Source organism: Nerophis ophidion, linkage group LG10 (assembly GCF_033978795.1).
Source record: "Nerophis ophidion isolate RoL-2023_Sa linkage group LG10, RoL_Noph_v1.0, whole genome shotgun sequence".
NCBI lineage: Eukaryota > Metazoa > Chordata > Actinopteri > Syngnathiformes > Syngnathidae > Nerophis > Nerophis ophidion.
The window spans coordinates 31,017,744-31,043,546 of NC_084620.1; the positions used below are offsets into that span (position 1 = coordinate 31,017,744).

At 38.7% G+C, this 25,803-nt stretch overlaps 2 protein-coding genes across 3 annotated transcripts in view; one reads left to right on the top strand and one right to left on the bottom strand.

The window, feature by feature from the left end:
• Nucleotides 1-1,105: 1,105 nt before the first annotated feature.
• On the bottom strand, nt 1,106-10,948 carry bmp15 (bone morphogenetic protein 15). Its single transcript, XM_061913488.1, has 2 exons — nt 10,478-10,948; nt 1,106-2,537 (listed from the first exon to the last, which is right to left on the bottom strand). Exons 1-2 carry the CDS (start codon nt 10,758-10,760, stop codon nt 1,603-1,605), a joined length of 1,218 nt encoding a protein of 405 aa, XP_061769472.1. The 5' UTR covers nt 10,761-10,948; the 3' UTR covers nt 1,106-1,602.
• A 3,604-nt stretch (nt 10,949-14,552) lies between these two features.
• shroom4 (shroom family member 4) overlaps nt 14,553-25,803 on the top strand; it is a 69,821-nt gene continuing 58,570 nt past the window's right edge. Inside the window, exon 1 of one of the 2 annotated variants that reach the window (XM_061913489.1) lies at nt 14,553-16,906. In XM_061913489.1, the coding sequence (XP_061769473.1) occupies nt 16,784-16,906 (123 nt within the window). In that variant the 5' untranslated portion in view covers nt 14,553-16,783. The remainder of the gene's footprint in view (nt 16,907-25,803) is intronic. The other variant, XM_061913490.1, reaches the window with a different exon arrangement.

Sequence of the window (25,803 nt, forward strand, 5' to 3'; positions counted from 1 at the left end):
GCTGTATTGATCTGTTGCTGAGCTGGAGGGCCAAGCTCTCAATTAACCAGTCGATCCATGTTCCCTTCCTCACCTATGGTCATGAGCTTTGGGTTATGACCGAAAGGACAAGATCACGGGGAAAGGCAGCCGAAACGAGTTTCCTCCGCCAGGTGGCAGGGCTCTCCCTTTGAGATAGGGTGAGAAGCCCTGCCATCCGGAGGAAGCTCAAAGTAAAGCCGCTGCTCCTCCACATCGAGAGGAGCCAGATGAGGTGGTTTGGGCATCTGCTCAGGATGTCACCCGAATGCTTCCCTAGGGAGGTGTTTAGGGCACGTCTGACCGGTAGGAAGCCACTGGGAAGACCCAAGACTATTTCTCCCGGCTGGCCTGGAAACGCCTTTGGATCCCTCGGGAAGAGCTGGACGAAGCAGCTGGGGAGAGGAAAGTCTGGGCTTCCCTGCTTAGGCTGTTGACCCCACCTCAAATAAGTGGAAGAAGACGGATGGATGGATGGATAGATCATCCAATCATGCAGAAGTTGAGCGTAAAGGCCAGCCCACTGCCCCATAGACCCCCAGAGACGCTGAGCGTCTGATGGGAGGGACAAAGCCAAGCGTTTAGCCAATGACTCGTCTCTTTTCGCTTCTTTTTTGTGGACGGCCAGCGTCTACACTGTTTAAAGCACCGTGAAGCTGCTGGAATGAGAGAGAGGAAAGCCGCATCGTTACCAGTGACAAGAAGCTGAATCCGAACAAAAGAGCGCGTTGTAGCTCATATTTAGCAATAACATGTACACTATGTATTTAATCACTTATTTTTTTGCATTTTAGGGGAAGCTGAGCTTCCCTTGCAGTCTTAGAGAAATCACCTCTGGTGAGTAATATGCATTGATGCGTGATTCATGCAATTACTTTGTACCACTAATCACATGCGTTAACTTGTTAAACATGACAGCCCTAGAAATGACCCATGATACATACAGTCTTTTGACTGCTTGTTTGCTTGCTTTCACCATTCGCCCACCCAAGTGCTTGTGGTGTGAATATTGGTTTTGTCAGGCTGTTGTGGGTTCTGCAAATGCATATCATGTGTGCACGATAAACACGGAAGAACAAGATTAGGCTTTAGAAAACATGCAGGTTTATTTTATTATTCATTTTCACTCGTAATAAAAAGAATGCATTCTTGACACATGGGCACTCTTGTCTGAACACCCCCTCCTCTTCCTCCTCCTGTTATATAAATAGTTACAAAGTGCAAAAGTGTAAGTATGATACGTCACAGGAAATTTGCGTTTGGTTTTTTTTGTTTTTTTTTACATCCGACACTTTAAAATCATCTTTGTAAGAAATGTGCACAAAAACTCCCCAACTTCTGGCCTCCTGTGAGTTCTTCAGCCTTGATGTGATGCAAAGATTGTTAAAAACACGACTGAAGATGAGCACACGGCTCGAGAGAGAGGACATGATGGTTGGACGGGATAAGGTTGTTTTTGGTTTTCAGCACGTTGGGAATATTTATTTGGTTGAAATAGCCATAACAAACAACCCAGCTCAGCAGTTCAAAGGCCGTCGAGGGCCTAATTTAAAGTGCTTTTACTCTGAAAGAACAACTTCCTGTCTAGCGGCATGTGCACGACTCAGCCACCATGTCCTCCAACTCCTTGTACTCCACCTTCTTCTTGTGCACCACCAGCACGCTCATAGGCATGTACTTGTAGGGCACGCAGGACGGCGGCGGCACGTCGCCTACCCCCAGCTCGTTGATGATGGTCTGAATGATGGCATGGTTGGGCGAGTGGTAGCCGTAGGTCAGCACGCGGGGGCAGTCGCCCTGGCAGAAGCGAGGGTTGTAGACCAGCGGCGCGATGTAGTGACCCCAGCCTAGCTCGTCGAAGGACAGGCGGAAGGAGTGCAGCTTGCAGCGGTTTTTGGGCGCACTCACTTTGAGTTTGTACTTGGGGAGGTCAGAGATGACGGAGGCGGCGGTGGGCGTGGTCAGGGGATCCAAGAGGGGATCTTTGCTTTCTGTGGAGCGGCGATGGCGAACAAAGGGGTGCCACCTGCCTAATCGCTTCATGAGGTCGTTCCCTTTTTCCCCGGACAACTCCGCCATCCAGTCCTTGCCGTCCCGCTCCTCTTCCAGGTACAAAAGCAGTGAGGGGGCTTCTAGGTGGGACTCCCCTCGCCATTTCCTCCCTCCGGGAAAGCGAGCCCACCCCTGCGAGAGGCCGCCACCCTCCTCTTCAAACCGCCTGTGCTCGCTGCACCAGTACTGGGCCGTGAGGCTCACGGTGTCGCCGCCGTCCTCTTTGCCCAGGAGGACGTGATCAGTGATGTCCGTCTCTGTCCACTGCTGGTGAGGCTCCATGGTGACCAGGCTCTCCCTGCCCAGCGACCTGATCCGGGTTCTGCACCGAGGCGCGACCTCCGCCCGATCTGAGTTTGGAGACGCGGGGGAAGACGAAGAGCGCAGGTGGACGAAAGAGGCTCTGATCAGCTGCTCGGAAGGAAGCGTGTCCAGGTGGTACTGGACAGTGAAGGTGTAGTGGTGGTCTGCGGGACGACAAACAAAACAATTTAAGGCAGGGGTGTCAAACTCATTTTAAATCGGGGACCATGTGGAGAAAAATCTACTCCCAAGTGGGCCGAACTGGTAAAATCACTGCACGATAACATGACATCACACAGACAAAGATAAGACCTTCTGGAGGAAAGTTCATTGGTCAGATGAAACAGAAATTGAGCTGTTTGGCCACAATACCCAGCAATATGTTTGGAGGAGAAAAGGTGAGGCCTTTAATCCCAGGTACACCACACTACCGTCAAGCATGATGGTGGTAGTATTATGCTCTGGGCCTGTTTTGCTGCCAAAGGAACTGGTGCTTTACAGAGAGTAAATGGGACAATGAAAAAGGAGGATTACCTCCAAATTCTTTAGGACATCCTAAAATCATCAGCCCAGAGGGAGGTTGGGTGTTGGGCGCATTTGGGTGTTCTAACAGGACGATGACCCCAAACACACATCAAAAGTGGTAAAGGACTGGCTAATTCAGGATGGAATTAAAGGTTTTAGAGTGGACTTCCCAAAGTTCTGACTTAAACATGTGGACAATGCTGAAGAAACAAGTCCATGTCAGAAAACCAACACATTTAGCTGAACTGCACCCATTGTGTCAGGAGGAGTGGTCAAAAATTCCACCAGAAGCTTGCCAGAAGCTTGCCAGAAGCTTGTGGATGGCAACCAAAAGTTCCTTATTGCAGTGACACTTGACAAATATTAACATTGCTGTATGTATACTTTTGACCTAGCAGATTTGGTCACATTTTCAGTAAACCCATAATAAATTCATAAAAGTACCAAACTTCATGAATGTTTTTGGTACCCAACAAGTATGTGCTTCAATCACTCCATCACAAAAAAAGAGTTGTAGAAATAAATTATTGGAAACTCAAGACAGCCATGACATTAGGTTCTTTACAAGTGTATGTAAACTTTTAATCGTGACTGTATGTAGCGTCATCTACAAAGAATTGCTATTGCGACATCTAGTGGACACATTTAGAACAGCAGTTTATTTCATTCAAAAATTTCAGGTTAATTTTTATACTTAGCAAACTCATCCCACGGGTCAGATTAAACCTTTTCGCGGACCTGAACGTTTAACACCCCTAAGTTAAGGCATCGACAGATTTGTCCGCAACTTTATTGGACTTGATATGTCTGGATTTGAGCTGGTGTCAAGCTGGTTTGACTCTGCATCTCAGTGGAGATGCATAACTAGCAAGCTTGTCAACTTGTGGGCTAAAAATAAACGCAATATTAGCCAGAGGAGATCAGCGTTTGCGATCGTCTTCAAAAGGCATTGATCAGCAAAGGCCATCACGCACTTTTTCAAGAAATCGATCAGCACATCCAAGGTTTAAATAAATATTCATATACCGTGTGTCTTAGTGTCCATTCTCTTCATAGTGTAGAGAGATGGTAGTTATTTAATCCATTCCACTTGTTCATATCAAGAACAAATACCGTACCAATGAAATTCCAGTCCATGGAATTGTGTCATTCAACCCCTGCTATGTGTTTGTGTAAAGAACCCTGCCAAAACTAAAAATCCAGGACAAGTTTTACTTTGCAACATTGTTGTAGGGTTCCTGCATGTTCTCGAAGAAACGAGCATCAAGTTATTCTGGGGCGAGAACAAGGGCAACATGTCCAAGGGCAAGACAGTTTTACAGTCTGTGTATAAATACTGCATATTTCCTTCCTGTGAAGAGTGACACTGTACAACCACAACATTGACAACTTTATCTACACCGGAACTAATCATTCACAATAATCAGGTTACCATATTTTTTGGACTATAAGTCGCAGTTTTTTTCCATAGTTTGGCCGGGGGGTGCGACTTATACTCCGGAGCGATTTATGTGTGACATTATTAACACATTACCGTAAAATATCAAACAATATTATTTATCTCATTCGCGCAAAAACTAAGAAAATGTCAGCAATCGTCACACACACGTCAGCAATCGTCACATACACGTCAGCCAATAAGAATTCGGCGGGGGAGGGTTGTGGCAGAAATGCATTGTGGGTCATGGGATGCTAACTGCTATATGCTATATACTACTGCCGTAGCTATTAAAAGGGATCATTTCATCGTTGGCGGTAACTTATAAAAACTGAGAAGGGCTGAACAAAAATTGGACCGAAAAGGAAATCATGTACTGCAGATTACACAATATCAAATAATATTATTTATCTCATTCGCGGAAGAGACAAAGAAAATGTCAGCTATCGTCACACACACGTCAACCAATAAGAATTTGGCGCGGGAGGGTCATGGCAGAAGTGCATTGTGGGCCATGGAATGCTAACTGCTATATGCTACTGCCGTAGCTATTATAATGGATCTTTTCATCGTTGGGGGTAACTTATAAAAACTGAGAAGGGCTGAACAAAAATGGCACCGAAAAGGAAATCATGTACTGCAGATTACAAGATGGACGTAGTGAATAATGCAGCAGAAAACGACAAGAGGAAGCGGCGCATACCTTTGGCGTTGGCAGAGTTGTTTAGAAGCGACATCAAGGAAGAAGATTTCATCGGATTTATCGATTAGGAATGACAGATTGTTTGGTAAACGTATAGCATGTTCTATATGTTATAGTTATTTGAATGACTCTTACCATAATATGTTACGTTAACATACCAGGCACCTTCTCAGTTGGTTATTTATGCGTCATATAACGTACACTTATTCAGTCTGTTGTTCACTACCGTAATTCCTTGAATTGCCGCCGGGGCGTTTATTAATTTAAAACCTCTTCTTACTCCTGCGATTACCAAAGGCATGCGGTAAAAGTAAGCATGCGCTAATTATTTTAAAACCTCTTCTCACTCCGGCACTTACCAAAGGCATGCAGTAAAAATTTGAGTGTGATGTAAGCTTGGACCTTAAATCCTACTGAATAGCTCTTAATCTTCTTCCCTTTATGCAATTTCAAATTAGCAAAGTGATTCAAGGCAGGCGCATACTATATGCCCTGCGGCAATTCAAGGAAATACGGTATTCTTTATTTATTTTAAATTGCTTTTCAAATGTCTATTCTTGGTGTTGGATTTTATCAAATAAATTCCCTCCAAAAATGGGACTTATACTCCAGTGAGACGTATATATGTTTTTTTCCTTCTTTATTATGCATTTTCGGCCAGTGTGACGAATACCCCGGAGCAATTTATAATCCGAAAAATACGATACTTTTAATGGACGTTTAATATATAAACCTTTGTGAAGACGGGCTGTGCAACTTCTGAACGAGTAATGGCTGAGGTCATTATTTGCAGTAATATTCAGACGTTCCGGTCATGGCCCAAGAAAGATCCAATATATGAATTTTAAATAAACAAAACTGTTAACTATTTAAGTCATGGGTGTCAAACTCTGGCCCGCCATGTAATTTCACTTGGCCCTTGAGGCAATATAAAATTAACAGAGCTGGCCCGCCGCTGTAACACCGCATTGGTTTGTGCAGCCCTTTGAGACACTAGTGATTTAGGGCTATATAAGTAAACATTGATTGATTGATTCACCGCCAACACTCTTACTTGCCAACCCTCTCGATTTTCCCGGGAGACTCCCGAAGTTAAGTGCCCCACCCGAATTTCATCCCGGACAACAATATTTGCGGTGGGCTTTAAAGGCACTGCCTTTGGCGTTCTCTACAACCTGTCTCCACGTCCGCTTTTCCTCCATACAAACAGCGTGCCGGCCCAGTCACATAATATATGCGGCTTACACACACACACACACACACACACACACACACACACACACACACACACACACACACACACACACACACACACACACACACACACACACACACACACACACACACACAGGGAATGCAAGTCATACTTGGTCAACAGCCATACAGGTCACACTGAGGGTGGCCGTATAAATAACTTTAACACTGTTACAAATATGTGCCACATTGTCAACCCACACCAAACAAGAATGACACATTTCGGGAGAACATCTGCACCGTAACACAACATAAACACAACAGAACAAATACCCAGAACGCCTTGCAGCTCTAACTCTTCCGGGACGCTACAATATACACCAACCGCTATCACCAAAACCCGTCCACCTCAACCCCACCGCTGAAAAGAGGCATTCAATTTTTATTTAAATTTTATTTGATATGCCATTGATATTTTTTAATTATTATTATTATATGAAACTCGATTTTGCATGTCAGTATAGAGTTATATAAGCCTTGCTTGTTCAAGATTCAATGCAAAACTTGTTTGGGTCCCTATTAAAAGGTTAATTTGTTCAACCTCGGCCCGCGGTTTTGTTCGGTTTTAACTTTTGGCCCACTCTGTATTTGAGTTTGACACCCCTGATTTAAGTACACAACATGCTGGTGGTTACATCTTTATTCATGTTCAGAGTTCACAAATGTTTGTAAATATACCGTGCCTGAAAGATTATTGACGAAGAATGAGATGTTTTGTGGGTGAGAGAAAGAACGTGTGTCAGAATGTAACCTTTTAGCAGATTTGCAATAAAAATTAAGTGTTGTACTTTGTGACTTCTTTTGTATGCAACAACAATATATTGAAATATGACACATTCCGAAATGAATTGTAGAGCGCACCAAGATATTAAGTACACAAAATCAGATTTCATGCAAACAATGTTTTATTTTATACAATAATTTGTGCATTTCAAGCACAAAGTCTGCTCGCCTGTGTTCAGGGACCCTCCCTGGCAAAAACTGACCAATCATAGCTCAGCGCTGCGTCGCAAACCTAGGATTTTTGGGGGGTGTACGTAGTCTACGCAGGTAAAGGGGGGACGACGGCATCGCCTATACGCAAGCTACGCAAGAGTATAACCAGGCTTAAACGTAGTCACTGCCTCTCTCTGCCCCCGCTAAATATCTATATATTTTATTTCTAAATATATGTCAATTCAATGCTTTACATTTATTGTACAAAATCCAAGTCCTTGCACATTAGTTGTTGCTTCTGGTGTTTTGTTTTTATTTTTAGACACACATCTTTGGGTGTTTGTGGTTCCTTTTCTTTTTTCTAGAATGCACATATTGTACATATCCTAACTTTTTTACATCTTATTTTATTCTACACATTTTGTATTCATATTTTCCCAAATATTGTTATTGAATTTTGCAAACAGTACAGCATTGTGAGTCATGGCAACAATGAGTTGAGGCATCTGCACATTTTTCGATATGTAACATAATAAACCCATGATCCAGTACTAATCTTCAATACCCACCCACTCAGTTCCCAAGATAAGTGTCCCCTAGTGCCCATAGCAGATATAAACACACAAGGATATATGCAAATATGTATTTTTGGAAAATCCATTTTACAGTCAGCGCACAAGGTGGTTTAGAGAGAAGCGTTCTTTTAAGTTTCCTGCATGTCCAGCACATGTTGATAATTGCCAATAAAGATGACTGAGAAAATTATATTTTATTCTTTTTGTATTATATTTCCTATCTGAAAATATATTTTTCTTAAAAAAAAAAAAACACACACACATTACATGTTAAAATGGTGCCGTTTGGGAGGGGACAAGCGCCACTTTAATACATTTCAATAGGAGATTAATACATTATCTTTAAATGATAAGAAAACTAAATTTATGGTGTTTAGTGGTGCAAGCACAAACTGTGAAGCAACATTAAAATCAAATCAGGTGAAAATTGATAGAATAAATGAAACTAAGTTCTTGGGAATACTTGATCATAAATTATGTCCGATTGAATAGGGAAAAATATCCAAATCCATTGCTATTCTTTATAAATTAAGACACATGGTGAATAAGAAATAGCTGCATATGTTATACTATTGTTTTATTTTTTCATTTCTAACATTGTGTTGAAGTTTGGGGAAATGCTTACAAAACAAACAGACCCAATAATTAAACTTCAAAAAAGGGTATTTGGAATAATACACAAAGCGTGCTACTATGAACCTACCAATCCATTATTTATAAGTCATTTAGAATAATACACAAAACGTGCTACTATGAACCTACCAATCCATTATTCATAAGTTGTAATGTGATAAAATGCTCAAATATTGTGTTTTTAAAAACAATGACAATTGTGTTTTGGATAAAGAACAACAGCCTTCCAATTTGTATTTTTAGGTTATTTAAATGAAGAGGAGAAAACTATAATTTACGCGGATATTGAATTTTGAAATATGTAAAGTAATAACAAATACAAATGTATTTCAGTTTTAGGAGTTAAATGGTGAAACAAGCTCAGTGATGAGTTGAAGACATGTACTTCTTTGTTAAGGCTTAAGAAAGCCTTGAAAGGTGAAATAATGGAAACTTTTAAAATATAGCAACGATTACTTTCATCTCATTGATTATTTGACTGTTGATGTTCCAGGCAATCTAATTTTCAGTGAATGTATAGGATAGGCAAATATAAGCCTTGGCTTGAGCCTATTTCTTTTTCGGTCATTGTTTTTCTTTTTCTGTGTATATGTGTATGATTGTTAATTTTTATAATCTGTGCTGTTAAATTGATCACACAAAAAGGTTGATTTCATGACCGAAATAAACAAATTTCATTCATGTTGATTTGAGATACAAGTGTTTTGAGTTAAGAGCTCTATCACAGAACCAATTAAAGGCCTACTGAAATTAGATTTTCTTATTTTAATGGGGATAGCAGGTCCATTCTATGTGTCATACTTGATCATTTCGCGATACTGCCATATTTTTGCTGAAAGGATTTAGAAGAGAACATCCACGATAAAGTTCACAAGTGGAGAAAAGCCCTGTCTCTACCAGAAGTCGCAGACGATGACGTCACATGTTGATGGCTCCTCACATATTCACATTGATTTTAATGGGAGCCTACAACAAAAACAGCTATTCGGACCGATAAAACGACAATTTCCCCATTAATTTGAGCGAGGATGAAAGATTTGTGTTTGAGGATATTGATAGCGACGGACTAGAAAAAAAAAAATGTGATTGCATTGAGACGGATTCATATGTTTTTAGAAACATTTACTAGGATAATTCTGGGAAATCCCTTATCTTTCTATTGTGTTGCTAGTGTTTTAGTGAGTTTAACAGTACCTGATAGTCGGAGGGGTGTGTCCACGGCCGTTTGTTGACGCGCAGTGTCTCAGGGAAGTAGACGGCAGCTTTATGGGCGGCACAAGCTCAGCTGATATCCGGTAAGAAGCGACTTTTTAACCACAATTTTTTCACCGAAACCTGCTGGTTGACATTCGGTTGGGATCCATGTCAGCTCTGATCCATAGTAAAGTTTCACCTCCATGAATTTTAAACAAGGAATCACCATGTGTTTGTGTGGCTAAAGGCTAAAGCTTCCCAACTCCATCTTTCTACTGTAACTTCTCCAATATTAATTGAACAAATTGCAAAAGATTCAGCAACACAGATCTCCAAAATACTGTGTAATTATGCCGTTAAAGCAGACGACTTTTAGCTGTGTGTGTGTGCAGCGCTCATATTTCCTAACAGTCCGTGACGTCACGCGTACACGTCATCATTACGCGACGTTTTCAAGAAGAAACTCCCGGGAAATTTAAAATTGCAATTTAGTCAACTAAAAAGGCCGTATTGGCATGTGTTGCAATGTTAATATTTCATCCTTGATATATAAACTATCAGACTGCGTGGTCGGTAGTAGTGGGTTTCAGTAGGCCTTTAAGCCCTTGATTTGAGGTACTACACTAGCAGGAAAGCGTTGGACTGTATTAGTAAGTTTGTGTAAAAGTACATTTGTTAATTATATTGACAATTTATCTTTTTTTTTTTTTTTTTTTTTTTTTACAAATTTGAAGACCTTAGCACACTAAAAAAAAGTCCACACAGTAGAAATACAACACAGAACCAGATAAGATTTCTGGATATTGGTTGTTCTATGCATGTTACAATTTGTCAGGTGTGCCTCACCTGTGGAGGCGGGCAGGTAGTGCACCGCGGACGTGGAGGGTTTGAGCAGGCGCACTGTGTTGGATCCAAACTTCCGGTTTTGTTTGGGTCTGCCGTCTGGTCTCGCCGCGCTGCGGTACAAACTCAACATGAACTGCAGGTTCTGGTCGGCCGTCTGCTCGTCGGTCAGCGGCCGGTGGTGCGCGCTTCGGGTGGACATTTTGGACCCAACCACGACCCCCCAGAGCGAGATAACGAGGAGGGAGAGGACGAGGGCGCGCGGGAAACTCTGCTGGCCGCGCATGTTTGGCGGGAGAATCTCCAAGGCGCTAGCAGGCTCTACCGAGGAGGCGACAGGCGGCGACCATCGTCGGCGTGGCCGTGGTGGGGACGCGACTCACAGCAGACTCGCCGGGTCAAGAACCATTGCGCACTCAAAAGCCTGCCGCCGTTCAGGGTGATCGCAATTAACCCCTCGGGAGCGTGGGCAACGCCCACTGGAGGTCAGGTAAGTCATGTGACCTGTGCGTAAAACGTGCGTAATAATTGTTGGCGCACAAGGCTGCCCTCCGGCGGGGAAGGCCAGGTAAAACATATATTTTACATTTCACAAAAGGTCCCAAAAGTACTTTGAGGGACAAAAGCAGCATTTAAAATGTAAAAGAAAATTTGAATTAAACTTTCGATTAACATTTTTTTTGCACAATAGTTTTAAGGGATCAAAATTAATAAAAGCATGTTTATTTAGGCAGGATCAGACATGGATCAATTTGAAAATTAATATAGTAATACAGTATAATTAAGGTTGTCCGTTTTTTTATTAACTATTAACGGACACTGTAAAATAGTGGGAGGGGCTAAAAGTTAACCCGGAAGCTCTTACCTTGGCTCGACGATGAAATAATGATATTTTGCGGATCACGATTATAACTTAAACTAACCCATAGAAAACACACACACGTACACAAAAACATATTTAAATGTGTAGATTTTGTTAACGGCGACACAGTTTTCAAATGATGTAGAAGGATCACACTGTTGTATTTATGTGTTCAACTTCTACAACATCAACATACAAGAAACTAAATAATAATATTTAAAACAAGTACAGAAACAGTACAAAACAGCGCCAGGGAGTTGTAAACTAAAATAAAGCAGCTAAAGAAATATGCAATATATGTATATATATATATATATATATATATATATATATATATATATATATATATATATATATATATATATTGGGGCTGGGCAACGATTAAAAATTTTAATCGAAGTTAGTTGCACTATTTCTCCGATTAATCGCGATTAACTGCATTGTATACGCAAAGCCAAATAATGAATTCAAAAGTGGTGTGTAGTGCACCTTTAATGGAATATTCTACCACATGAACAAAAGCGCCAAAACATTTGTTGTGCAAACACAATTTAAATCAGTCCTTGTTAAACAGTAGCAGTTAAATAGCATATTTTATGAAAATCAACTCCATCCATCCATTTTCTACCGCTTATTCCCTTTTGGGGCCGCGGCGGGCGCTGGCGCCTATCTCAGCTACAATCGGGCGGAAGGCGGGGTACACCCTGGACTCAAAAAATTTAAATACAAACATTTAAGCTTATTGCCACTGCCAGGGTATTTAAGTTATCCTGTTTGTTATGGAAAATAGATAAAATCTACATACAAATCTCTAAGCCACAATCATAACATCTGAACAGGCAATTTCTGAGGTAACAGCAGAAACATTTTTTTTTATCAGGGATCTTATGTTTAAAAAACCTATATTATAGGTAGTGGGCTGTTTTAGGGAATTTTTGATCAAATTATCTGTAGTAGCAATATTAATAATGTTGATTTTATTCTGCGTAGTGCACTTAAAATAATTATGACCATATCTAGGAATTGATATGATGGGAATTTTCCGATTGTTTGCTTGGTGCTTTGATAAACTGAATGCATCATATACATGGTACTATATTGTGATGTTATGAGCCAGGGAAAAAAAGAACTACCCTACCCACCATGCAACAGGAGTGACGAGCATGCGCGGTAGCCCGGTATAGGTTGTGTGTCGCCATGACGGCATCTTGTATGTTGTGATATGCACGCTCTGAAAGCAAACGTTAAGAACTCAGCCAACACGCCTCGTCTGCATTATTCATAAATAGACAGACAACACATATAGTCCGCTGCTTCACAGGCCGCTGGATGTATCCGGCAAAGTATTCCCATGCTAGCTAGCCGGTCTAGCAAGCATGCGTTATTCAGTCCAAAACGGCCCGATCTATCCACATCCAGAATTGTCTGGCGGTCGTAAGTGATCACGGAGTGACCACGCTGTAAGCCAGCCATGAAATTTGCAGAATTGCCCGATATTTTTGCCAAATGTTCCATCTTTACCAAGAGCCTCCCGACGCCGAAGCCCATCCGGGCGATGCCATCTTGTTAAGAAAAGGCGTTAACAAAATAAAAGCATGTAAACAACATACGCAAATGTGCGATAAAATAATTGTCGGCGTTAATAGATTGATGAGTTAACTCGTAATTAACGCATTAATTTGCCCACCGCTAATATATATATATATATATATATATATATATATATATATATATATATATATATATATATATATATATATATATATATATATATATATATATGTATATATATGTATGCATATGTATATGTATATATACGTATATGTATATATACTAGGGCTGGGCAGCGATTAAAATGTTTAATCGAAGTTAATCGCACTATTTCTCCGATTAATCGCGATTAACTGCATTGTATACGCAAAGCCCAATAATGAATTCAAAAGTGGTCTGTATTGCACCTTTATTGGAATATTCTCCCACATGAACAAAAGCGCCAAAACATTTGTTGTGCAAACACAATTTAAATCAGTCCTTGTTAAACAGTAGCAGTTAAATAGCATATTTTATGAAAATCAACTCAAAAAATGTAAATACAAACATTTAAGCTTATTGCCACTGCCAGGGTATTTAAGTTATCCTGTTTGTTATGGAAAATAAATATAATCTACATACAAATCTCTGAGCCACAATCATAACATCTGAACAGGCAATTTCTGAGGTAACAGCAGAAACATTTTTTTTATCAGGGTCTTATGATTAAAAAACCTATATTATAGGTAGTGGGCTGTTTTAGGGAATTTTTGATCAAATTATCCGTAGTAGCAATATTAATAATGTTGTGTTTATTCTGCGTAGTGCACTTAAAATAATTATGACCATATCTAGGAATTGATATGATGGGAATTTTCCGATTGTTTGCTTGGTGCTTTGATAAACTGAACGCATATACATGGTACTATTTGTGATGTTATGAGCCAGGAAAAAAAAGAACTACCCTACCCAGCATGCAACAGGAGTGACGAGCATGCGCGGTAGCCCGGTATAGGTTGTGTTGCCATGACGGCATCTTGTATGTTATGCACGCTCTGAAAGCAAACGTTAAGAACTCAGCCAACACTCCTCGTCTGCATTAGTCATAAATAAACAGACAACACAAATACTCCGCTGCTTCACAAGCCGCTGGATGTAGCCGGCAAAGTATTCCCATGCTAGCTAGCCGGTCTAGCAAGCACGCGTCATTCAGTCCAAAACGGCTCGATCTATCCACATCCAGAATTGTCTGGCGGTCGTAAGCCAGCCATGAAATTTGCAGAATTGTCCGGTATTTTTGCCAAATGTTCCATCTTTACCAAGAGCCCCTCGACGCCGAAGTACATCCGGGAGATGCCATCTTGTTAAGAAAAGGCGTTAACAAAATAAAAGCATGTAAACAACATACGCAAATGTGCGATAAAATAATTGTCGGTGTTAATAGATTGATGAGTTAACTCGTAATTAACGCATTAATTTGCCCACCCCTAATATATACGTATATATATATATACATATATATATATATATATATATATATATATATATGTATATAAACATATACATATATAAATGTGTATATATATGTATATATATATATATGTATATGTATATATATATATACAGTATATATATATGTACTGTATATATATATATACATGTGTGTGTGTGTGTGTCTGTAACAAACAGTTCAGTGTGTCCCAAGAAGAGATGCGCGGTTTGCGGACACACCCGCGGATTCCGCTGATAAACTGTGGGTCAGGCGGGTGACATGATGAAAGAAATAGATTTTAAATAGATTTGGGTGGGTGGCAGTTGAACCAATAGTTAAATGTTGTTACCCAGATCAATCAATAAAGGTTCATCTTTGTTGCGAAATTGTTCACTGTTTCACTGTGTACCCCGCCATCATCCCTATTTGAGCATTATAACGTTAACGAGTTAATATTCATTGAAATAAATTCAAAACATTTTTTTTTACCTAACGAAAATATGGGCCTAAAGTCTTTCTAAAACATTTTTTTAACTTCTTAAAAGCATCGTTCTGCTTGCTGCAACTGCGCACACAAAGTGTGAGGAACGCACTCCTGATCTGAGGGCATTGGCAACAATAGTCAACACTTTCTTAACGGAAATGACAATAATATTATAATAATGATAAATAATATTATCACGCATTAATATCTCTTAGCCACTAATGCATGGCCAAGAGATATTAATGCGTGGCACGCATTGAATGTCTCTGCTGCATTGGATCAGTCTCCTTTCTTCAACAGGGAAAGGCTTTCTAACCTCACTTATGCCTTGCATCGTCTATATTAGATGTATAACAATGGGCGGGTGGCGGGCGGGTGGTGGTTTTGATAAAATGTTGGTTCGGTTGGATGGTGGGTGGATGACAACTTTTGTGATGCGGTTGCGGATGAAATAATTGTCGAGGGAGGTGTTTAGAGCACGTCCAACCGGTAAGAGGCCACGGGGAAGACCCAGGACACGTTGGGAAGACTATGTCTCCCGGCTGGCCCGGGAAGAGCTAGACGAAGTGGCTGGGGAAAGGGAAGTCTTGGCTTCCCTGCTTAGGCTGCTGCACCCGTGACCCGACCTCAGATAAGCGGAGGAAGATGGATGGATGGATAATTGCCTACCCGCGCATCCCTAGTCCTAAGTTACCAGAGAATGTTAGGTAAGGAGGAGGAGTTTTGTCCCTCCAGAGTTGCCGTAGAGCTGTGACGTAAGAGGTCTATACAGGTGGGTTGTTGAAGAAGGTGTAAAGGAGAGAAAATGAAAGAAGTGGTAGAGAGTGGACCTGCTCTAATGACTACCCTTTATTATTTTATTATATTAGTACACCGAATATGCAAACCCAGGACACTCGGCTACATGTGTGTGTGTGTAAAGCCATATACTCACACAAATTCCGTAAATAATCCATATTTTTATTGCACAGCATCATCGTTTCCACAACGTTTTGGTTGTTAGAGGAAGAACGCGTTTTTAAAGTAAAGTAATAAATGTTTTTTAAAGGCACAAAAAACAGGTCGGGTATTGAGAATGTGTATAAGGATTACTACCATGAATTGATTATCGTGGACCCTGATTTAAACAAGTTGAAAAACTTATTCGGGTGTTACCATTTAGTAGTCAATTGTACGGAATATGTACTGTACTGTGCAATCTACTAATACAAGTTTCAATCAATCAATCAAAAAGGATGACATCTTCAATCCTATTGGCGCAGCTTTGCATCAATCACCGTCACAGTTCGACTTGTGGGAGGGGCTAAAAGTTATTACTAAAGCGAGATTATAATACCGACAAATTCAATTTTTGCCCGATTCAACGTTTGTTATGTGTGGCTGTAGAATAATCCATTAAAACAATTACAAACTGGTATTACAGGGCAGCTGTTGCACTGGTAAGTGCTGAGCCCTGCGTCTTGTTTTCCAATTGGGAAGCCGCACACAAACCCTCTCTCCCATTGGCGGAGTTGTGCGTCAATCACGCTCACTTCCACTGTTTGACTTGTGGGCGGGACTAAAAGTTAACTAACTTTTGAAGATAAGTCAAGCTAGCTAGCGTCAAGACGGAAGCTCAAACCATAGCTCGACAATATAGCAACAAAAGGTGACATTTTTACGTTCATAATTACATGTTACGTAAATTAATCAGAACAATGGAGTGAGATCCCGCCAACAAAATAAAAAACACTTTTATAAGTGTAAATAATGTTAATAGAAAATAGTTGACCGGAAGTTGTATTTGTTAGCTCCCATAGCTTCACACAAAACTTTCTTCCCTCCCCCTTTTGGGTCTTTTTCACTCATGACCGCCTCCATCCATCCGTCCGTCCATCCATCCATTGTGGACTCGACGCCAATGGGGAAGCGGGTGCCGCTCGCTCGCCACGCCGAAGAAGAATGGAGACGGTGGAGCAGCTCGTCTCTTTCCACCATATTCAGGTGCAGCTGAGCGGGGGAGCGCCGTGGGGCTTCACGCTCAAGGGCGGCTTGGAGCACGGAGAACCGCTCATCATCACCAAAGTAAGTCCAAATAATCCATATCATCAATAACATGGCCAGTGGAGTCCTCTGAAGGGATGTTTTTTGTTTGTTTTGTTGTGTTTGTGTGTGTGTGTGTGGGGGAGGCTAAGTTTAAAATTGGCAACATACTATAAGAATTGCCAAATAATATGGTATACATTTCAAAAGTGTCATCTCTGTATTTTCGATTGGAGAAATGTGACCACTAATTGGCAAGAAATGACCCATTGAAAATTCCCATTATAGTCCCAATGTAAACTAAGCTTTTCTAAAGATTTAAATTAAACTGTTGGCCTTCTGTTTTTAATTGTTTTTAATATATTGTCTATCACAGTGGTTCTCAAATGGGGGTACTTGAAGGTATGCCAAGGGGTATGTGAGATTTTTTTAAAAAATATTGTAAAAATAGCTACAATTCCAAAATACTTTACAAATGTATTTATTGAATAATACTTCAACAAAATATGAATTTAAGTTCATGTACTGTGATAAAAATGCAACAATGCAATATTCAGTGTTGACAGATTTTTTTGTGGACATGTTCCATAAATATTGATGTTAAAGATTTCTTTTTTTGTGAAGAACGTGAGATTTTTAAAATAATATTCTAAAAATAGCTACGATTCCAAAATACTTTACAAATTTATTTATTGAATAATACTTCAACAAAATATGAATTTAAGCTCATGTACTGTGATAAAAATGCAACAATGCAATATTCAGTGTTGACAGATTTTTTTGTGGACATGTTCCATAAATATTGATGTTAAAGATTTCTTTTTTTGTGAAGAACGTGAGATTTTTAAAATAATATTCTAAAAATAGCTACGATTCCAAAATACTTTACAAATTTATTTATTGAATAATACTTCAACAAAATATGAATTTAAGCTCATGTACTGTGATAAAAATGCAACAATGCAATATTCAGTGTTGACAGATTTTTTTGTGGACATTTTCCATAAATATTGATGTTAAAGATTTTTTGTTTTGTGAAGAAATGTTCAGAATTAAGTTCATGAATCCAAATGGATCTCTATTACAATCCCCAAAGAGGGCACTTTAAGTTGATGATTACTTCTATGTGTAGAAATCTTTGTTTATATTTTTTTTATTTTTCAACAAGTTTTTAGTTATTTTTATATATTTTTTTCCAAATAGTTCAAGAAAGACCACTACAAATGAGCAATATTTTGCACTGCTATACAATTGAATAAATCAGAAACTGATGACGTATTTCTTTATTTTACTTCTTTATCTCTTTTTTCAACCAAAACTGCTTTGCTCTGATTAGGGGGTACTTGAATAAAAAACATTTCACAGGGGGTACATCACCGAAAAAAGGTTGAGAACCACTGGTCTACCAGATGCCACTTAAGTGCACACTGTCACCTCTTTTACTGTTTGCTACTGAAATGGTAAGTGTGGGTCTATCCAGGTTTTGAATGGTGCATATATTAAAAATAAATGGGACAAGCGGTAGGAAATGGAAGGATGGATGGATGTGTTTCTACTGCATCCATTTCTTAAACAAATTGGAACCTTTGGGTTGGGTAATATGGCTGAAAACTGTATCAAGATATACGTTTTTTTGACTGATGGAAAATATGGACCGGGAGAAAAAATATATTGAATCTTAACATTTTTATTTCAAATGTAACCTTCCTATGTTTATAATCCCTTCAGTTATCAAGACAGACAGGAAATGAAATGTCATTGCAACCATGGAAAACAATCAATATAAACACATTTCTAAAACCACAACAAACACCTTACAATAACCTATTTCAATGAAGGTGCAAAAATAAAGGTCACCTAAGAAATGAAGGGAAACAAATATTGCAGATTGTGAAAATGTAAACAGAGAAAACTCAGAAGAACACTTTCTTGCAGGTTCACTGCCAGGAAGAGACGTTGTCTGTGTAAAAATTTGATTTGTTATTCTTATTGAAACATGGAAATAAATTGATGTTATGCAGTACTTATTATTTAGATATTATTGGACCAAATTATTATTTTAAAGAAGTACATTTGTTATATTTTGTTATTTACTTTAGTCATAAAGTCCTGTACTTTAGTTCTTACCTGTTGTTTCTGTACATTACCATTTACATCTAAATAGGGAACAGACAAAGGTTGAAAATAATTAAGGGGGCACAGAGAAGAAAGACGGTCTGTTCGAAAAAAAAATCTCAAAAACTGCCATACTGTCGAGGCCCTTTGCAGCACTCTTTTTTTAGTTTCTCTTCTTACTCCATGCAGAGAATCAACAGCCAGACAGCAAGATGGCACAACCAAACGTGATAGTCGATACTAATGCCAAGCCACGAGTTACAACAGCGTGGCTTCGTAGTAAAAGAGTGCGGCTACTTTCCTGGCCTGCCTACAGTCCAGACATGTCTCCCATTGAAAATGTGTGGCGCATTATGAAGCATAAAATGCGACAACAAGACCCCGGACTATTGAACAACTTAAACTGCACGTTAAGCAAGAATGGTAAAGAATACCACTTTCAAGGCTTCAACAATTAGTTTCCTCAGTTCCCAAACATTTATTGAGTGTTGTTAAATAAATGATAAATGGGTTGTACTTGTATAGCGCTTTTCTACCTTCAAGGTACTCAAAGCGCTTAAAAGAAAAGGTGATGTAACACAGTGGTGAACATGCCCTTTCCCACCGACTTCGGCACGTGTTGGAGCCATGAAATTCAAATTTCATTATTATTTGCAAAATAAAATAATGTTAATGAGTTTGAACATCAAATATGTTGTCTTTGTAGTGCATTCAATTGAATATGGGTTAAAAAGGATTTGCAAATCATTGTATTCCGTTTATATTTACATTTAACACAATTTCCCAACTCATATGGAAACAGATTTTGTATATATAATGTCCCTCCATCCATTTCCTACCGCTTATTCCCTATGGGGTCGCAGGGGGCGCTGGTGACTATCTCAGGTACAAACGAACGGAAGGCGGTGTACACCCTGGACAAGTCGCTACTCCATCGCAGTATATATATATATATATATATATATATATATATATATATATATATATATATATATATATATATATATATATATATATATATATATATACATACAGTATGTGTATATATATGTATGTATGTGTATGTATATATGTATATGTATGTATAAAATATATATATATATATACATACATACATACATACAGTATGTGTATATGTATGTATGTATGTGTATGTATATATGTATATGTATGTATGTATAAAATATATATATATATATATATATAACATTTACAGTAGCATAGTTTGGCGTAAGTATTTAAGGCAGATGTTTTATTTAACAAATATATTCATCATTTTGGGCCACTGTAAACTTACACACAGTTTGAACAGTGACATTGTGTTTATAACTAAGAAAATAATACACTTTATTGTAATCAAGTTATTATTTGGTGTACCTCTAGATGCGTACCACATCACTTCATTGTACAAAGTAAATAAATAATTTTTACTCTTTTGTTTTTAAAATGTCCAAATAAGCTATGTTTGTACTGTTTCTACATTCCTTATTCTTTTTGTTAATCTTATTAGAACATGTGTACAGACAAAACACATGATGTGCACACAGACATTAGTGATTGCTGAGACATGGAGAAAGGTGTTGGATTACATAAGATTTGCTTCTTCCTACTTATTTTTGGATATGTTGAATTGCACATTTGTGTATTTGTTTATATAAAAAGACAATGCACTTTGATGATCAAATGAGCTCACATTGCATGTTGTGTAAATATGCCTGGTTATAACAGGGATGCTAATTTCCATCCGCAGTCCCTCTAATAAAAAACAGATTGACACAAAACCCCAGTACATTATAACATAAAAACTCAAACATATAACAACATTTTTAATGAAATAGATTAACAATATTTGCATCTTTGTTTTGAAACTACGGTAACAAATTGAATACTTCAGGCTGAATTTATGATGATCTCCTTCAAAGTGGGAACATTTATGAATGACTTTTTGGAAGCCATGGCTCTCATACAGCATTTGTTGGGTTTGCAGGATGAACAATTAGGTCAATGCATCACTTGTGAGTGGTTTCTTTAATTTATGTAAGCTGTGCTTTTTGGCATATAAAGTGTCATTGTATTGAAATGTAAGTGTTAATCAAAACATCCCTGAGAAGGCAGGAAGGGGTTGATTTCATCTTGTCTCGCAGGGGTGAGTCCTTCTCTCAATCCGCTTGAATTAATAATCATTGGTGTGTGTACTCCATGTTTCTTCTGTCTGTGTGTAAAAAGCGACGTGCGACGATAACACGCTTGTTCTCTTCGTCTTGCCCACTCTGTGGTTAGAATGTTGGCTGGTGCACACCTCCATTCACCAGGCCAGCATGGCGGTCGGGCAGTGGAAAAGCATGGCTCATTCATCTGCAAAAGCAGCCACTGGGAAAATGTGAGCTGAGAAGGAGGAGATGATAAAAATCAAGCTTTATTTTTTTTTTTTTACTGTGCAGTGGGAATGTAAAACTCACACACACAATGAAGCAACTCACGGTGGTGAGTGCTGGCTTGTTTAATGATTAAGTGTTGAGTCCTTAAAGACAGGAGTGTGTGAGGTAGTGTTGTCCCGATACCAATATTTTGGTACCAGTACCAAATGTATTCCGGTACTTTTATAAATAAAGGGAACTACAAAAAAAGTAATTATTGGCTTTATTTTAACCAAAAATCTTAAGGTACATTTCTTATTGCAAGTTTGTCCTTAAATAAAATATTGAACATACAAGACAACTTGCCTTTTATTAGTAAGTAAACAAACAAAGCCTCCTAGTTAGTCTGCTGACGTATGCAGTGAGATATTGTCATTTTCCATTCTATTATTTTGTCAAAATTATTAAGGACAAGTGGTAGAAAATTAATTATTAATCTACTTGTTCATTAACTGTGAATATATCTGCTTATTTTCAGTTTCAACATGTTCTATCTACACATCTGTTAAAATATAATAAACACTTGAGGCCAGAGGAGCCTGTTCAGTGCTACACTGCTTCATCCCAAGTGCAGGACTAATAGACTCAAAAACTCCTTTGTCCCACACGCCATTAGACTGTACAACTCCTCTCTGGGGCGGGGGCGGGGGCGGAGGGTACTAGGATGACAGGGGATGCAAAACAATAACAGTGCAATACGTTTTCATAACATGGTCACTACTGCCTACTTTGTCTTGTTAGATTCTTATTTTACTGTTATATTTTTATTCCCATTGTTGCTTTTTAGTTTTTATTCTTATTGTAATATTTCTCTATTTTGTTTCCATTTAAACCCCGATTATTTACTTTTTACTTTTATTTAAATTGATCTCAACTCTGTACACTGCTGCTGGAATTTTAATTTTCCTGAAGGAACTCTCCTGAAGGAATCAATAAAGTACTATCTATCTATCTATTATTCTTCTGTTGTTTGATACTTTACATTAGTTTTGGATGATACCGCAATTTTGGGTATCAATCCAATACCAAGTAGTTACAGAATCGGACATTGGTCATATTCAAAGTCCTCAGGGACATATTTCCTGAGTTTATAAAACACCATCCATCCATTTATTTTCTACCGCTTGTCCCTTTCGGGGTCGCGGGGTGTCGCTGGAGCCTATCTCAACTGTGTTTAGGGCGGAACGCACCCTGGACAAGTCGCCACCTTATCACAGGAGTTTATAAACATAATATAAATGAAAAAACAAACAAAAGAAGATTTTGTGATGCTAATAAATATCAATGTTATCATAGTAGTTTCGACGAGATACGCTATTGTACTTGGTGTCATTACAGTGGATGTTAGGTGTAGATCCACCAATGGCGTTTGTAGCATCCCGGAAAAGTTGGTGCTTCAGGGAATTCTGGGAATTTGTTCTGTAGTGTTTATGATGTGTTGCGGTGCAAATATTCTTCAAAAATGTGTTTGTCATTGTTGTTTAGTGTGGTATCACTATATTGCACAGGTTTATGACAGTATTGGCGTTCTTCATATAGCAATCCTTAGTGTGACAGATGTATGCCCTTCATTCTAATGTGTGTAGTGTGTTTAAAATTAAGATGATCTTCTGAATGGTTAATGTTTGGATCAAGTGAAATCTTGACTTGACCTTGGAAACCATAGACCAGTTTTAACACATCCAATGTAATGAGTGCGGGGTGCTGAGGTGTGTAGTGAAGCGTGTATAGCTATCACTAGTACTTTACTAGTCGCCATAGAAACATGCTCATCTGCATGACATGACGGGTGGAGGGCCAGCACTTTTTAGAGGCGGTGTAGTACCAAATACGATTAATTTCGCTTTCTAAAGGCGGTATAATACCAAATATGATTAATTTCCCAGTATATTACCAATAATTTCCCAGTCTACCCCACAACCCTAATGTGAGGTGTTCAATGTTCTGGTTTTTGTGAGGTTTTATTGACACACAACAAACATGGTTGGACCACACTTACTGATGATAACTCTGCACACACAACTAGCAAGTCATCATGAATTGATTTACGTGGACCCCGACTTAAACAAGTTGAAAAACTTATTCGGGTGGTCAAGTGGTCAATTGTAAGGAATATGTACTGTACTGTGCAATCTACTAATACAAGTTTCAATCAATCAATCGTGATTCTGCAGCTGGAGACATGCAGTTACAGTGTAGCAATGTTGCTATTTTTCAGGTGCGTGTGCGTTTGTGCCAAGCCGGCTCTATGAAGGTTCTTGCACTTTACAAGGGTGGGTGAGTGTGTGGGGGTTGGGGTGGGGTGTCCTCCTTGATTTGAGACAGCAGAGGGATACGAACCATTTGGTCAACATTCCAACAAGAAGCATAACAAATTACTCCTCCAAAATGTGTGTGTGTGTGTGTGTGTGTGTTCATGTCTTGTAAACATGTGTGGCAACCCTCCAAGTTGTTTTCAAAATGTAATACAACTATCCTCAAAGTTTTATAATCATCAAACAAATGATCAACAGTGGTTAAGTCCAATGTTTCCTGTAATTGTTCTTGTGTCAGAGCAAACACACAAACTCCCTGTAGCACATGTGAGCAACATCAGACAAGCACAGTTGCCAAACCAACAGCACACCTGTCCCAAACCTGACATCAGTTAATTGTTTTATTGTAATAATCAAATAAAATCAGTCATTCTCATTCGAATATTTTATTATTAAATAATTTGGGCAACTGGCTATAAAAACAACAAATCTTGTTTTTCATGGGCTGTATGCTCTACGTCTGGGTGGGGGTCCTTGCTGTAGAAGAATTTGAGACATGTACCCCTTTCAAAGATCACATTTAGTTCGCTTTGAAGCATTTACATTTTGCACAATGAGATGTGTGCTGTAGCACAAACATGGGATACAGTGTCCAACCTTTTGTTTGTTTATTAGTATGTAAGCTAATAACAACATTTCATGATTAATATCCACAAATTACCATTTTAATACAGGAAACTAAAATAAGCAACAGTCTAATTGTGGAGTTCGCATATACATGCAGTGCCCGTTCCTTTTGCCAAAATAAAAGTTAGCATGCAGCATTTAACTCTTTTAATTGCTGCTATAAGCTAACCTGCAAAACCTCAACACACACACTTTGTTATTGACATCTACTGGCTGCATGTAAACTGCATTAGTGTGTTGTGGGAGTTGTACGACTATTTTTGTGGCCATGAACGCATGACTAGCTCAGGTGAGTGTGCATCTTTTGCCACAAATTAAATAAAGAGATGTGATTTGTTTGTTTTGGTGTGATTGGGACAGAAGGTGACCAATTATGCCAGGTATAGTAGTTTTATTGCTGATGTTGTTTTGGTGTAATTATGGCTGACCGTAATAAATTTTGCCCAAGAAAAAGATTGTTGATGCAGACCATCTCCATCTACCCCTTAAAACGTCTCAGCAGACATTTTCATTGTTTTATCTGTTGTGACAGAATAATTATGTGTTTATTTTGTTTAGGGTTTAGGACTTGGATTTTGGGTGCTGCATAGATTTTCCGTGCATGGAGGACACGAAAGCTGAGGGAACATTGGTTAAGTCCCGGATAGGCTACTGCAAAACAGGGTTTTGTGTGATATGGGCCATGTTTTTCAACTACATTGTATAATATCAATGCTCTAAAGTTGTGTTCTTGCTGGTGATTCGACGACACACCCTAAAGTTACAGTTGGTTGTTTTGAAAAGGTCTTGAGCAGTGTGAGAAATTTCAAGTCAATGACCTAGTAACAGCGCAACCATGAGGTTGTATTTGTTAAAAAAAAAAACGATAGCATAGGGCAGTAGTTCTCAACCTTTTTTCAGTGATGTACCCCCTGTGAACAGTTTTTTTAATTGAAGTACCCCCTAATTAGAGCAAAGCATTTTTGGTTGAAAAAAAGAGATGAAGTAAAATACAGCACTATGTCATCAGTTTCTGATTTATTAAATTGTATAACAGTGCAAAATATTGCTCATTTGTATTGGTGTTTCTTGAACTATTTGGAAAAAAAGATATAAAAATAACTAAAACTTGTTGAAAAATGAACAAGTGATTCAATTATAAATAAATATTTCTACACGTAGAAGTAATCATCAACTTAAAGTGCCCTCTTTGGGGATTGTAATAGAGATACATCTGGATTCATGAACTTAATTCTAAACATTTCTTCACAGCAAAATAAATCTTTAACATTAATATTTATGGAACATGTCCACAAAAAATCTATCTGTCAACACTGAATATTGCATTGTTGCATTTCTTTTCACAGTTTATGAACTTACATTCATATTTTGTTGAAGTATTATTCAATAAACATATTTATAAAGGATTTTTGAATTGTTGCTATTTTTTAGAATTTAAAAAAAAATCTCATGTACCCCTTGGCAT

Coding starts and splice junctions, on each gene's coding strand:
- bmp15 (XM_061913488.1), bottom strand. CDS start 10,760: ATGCGCGGCCAGCAGAGTTTCCCGCGCGCCCTCGTCCTCTCCCTCCTC. Junction 2,538..10,477: donor CTACCTGCCCGCCTCCACAG/GTGAGGCACACC, acceptor GTCGTCCCGCAG/ACCACCACTACACCTTCACT.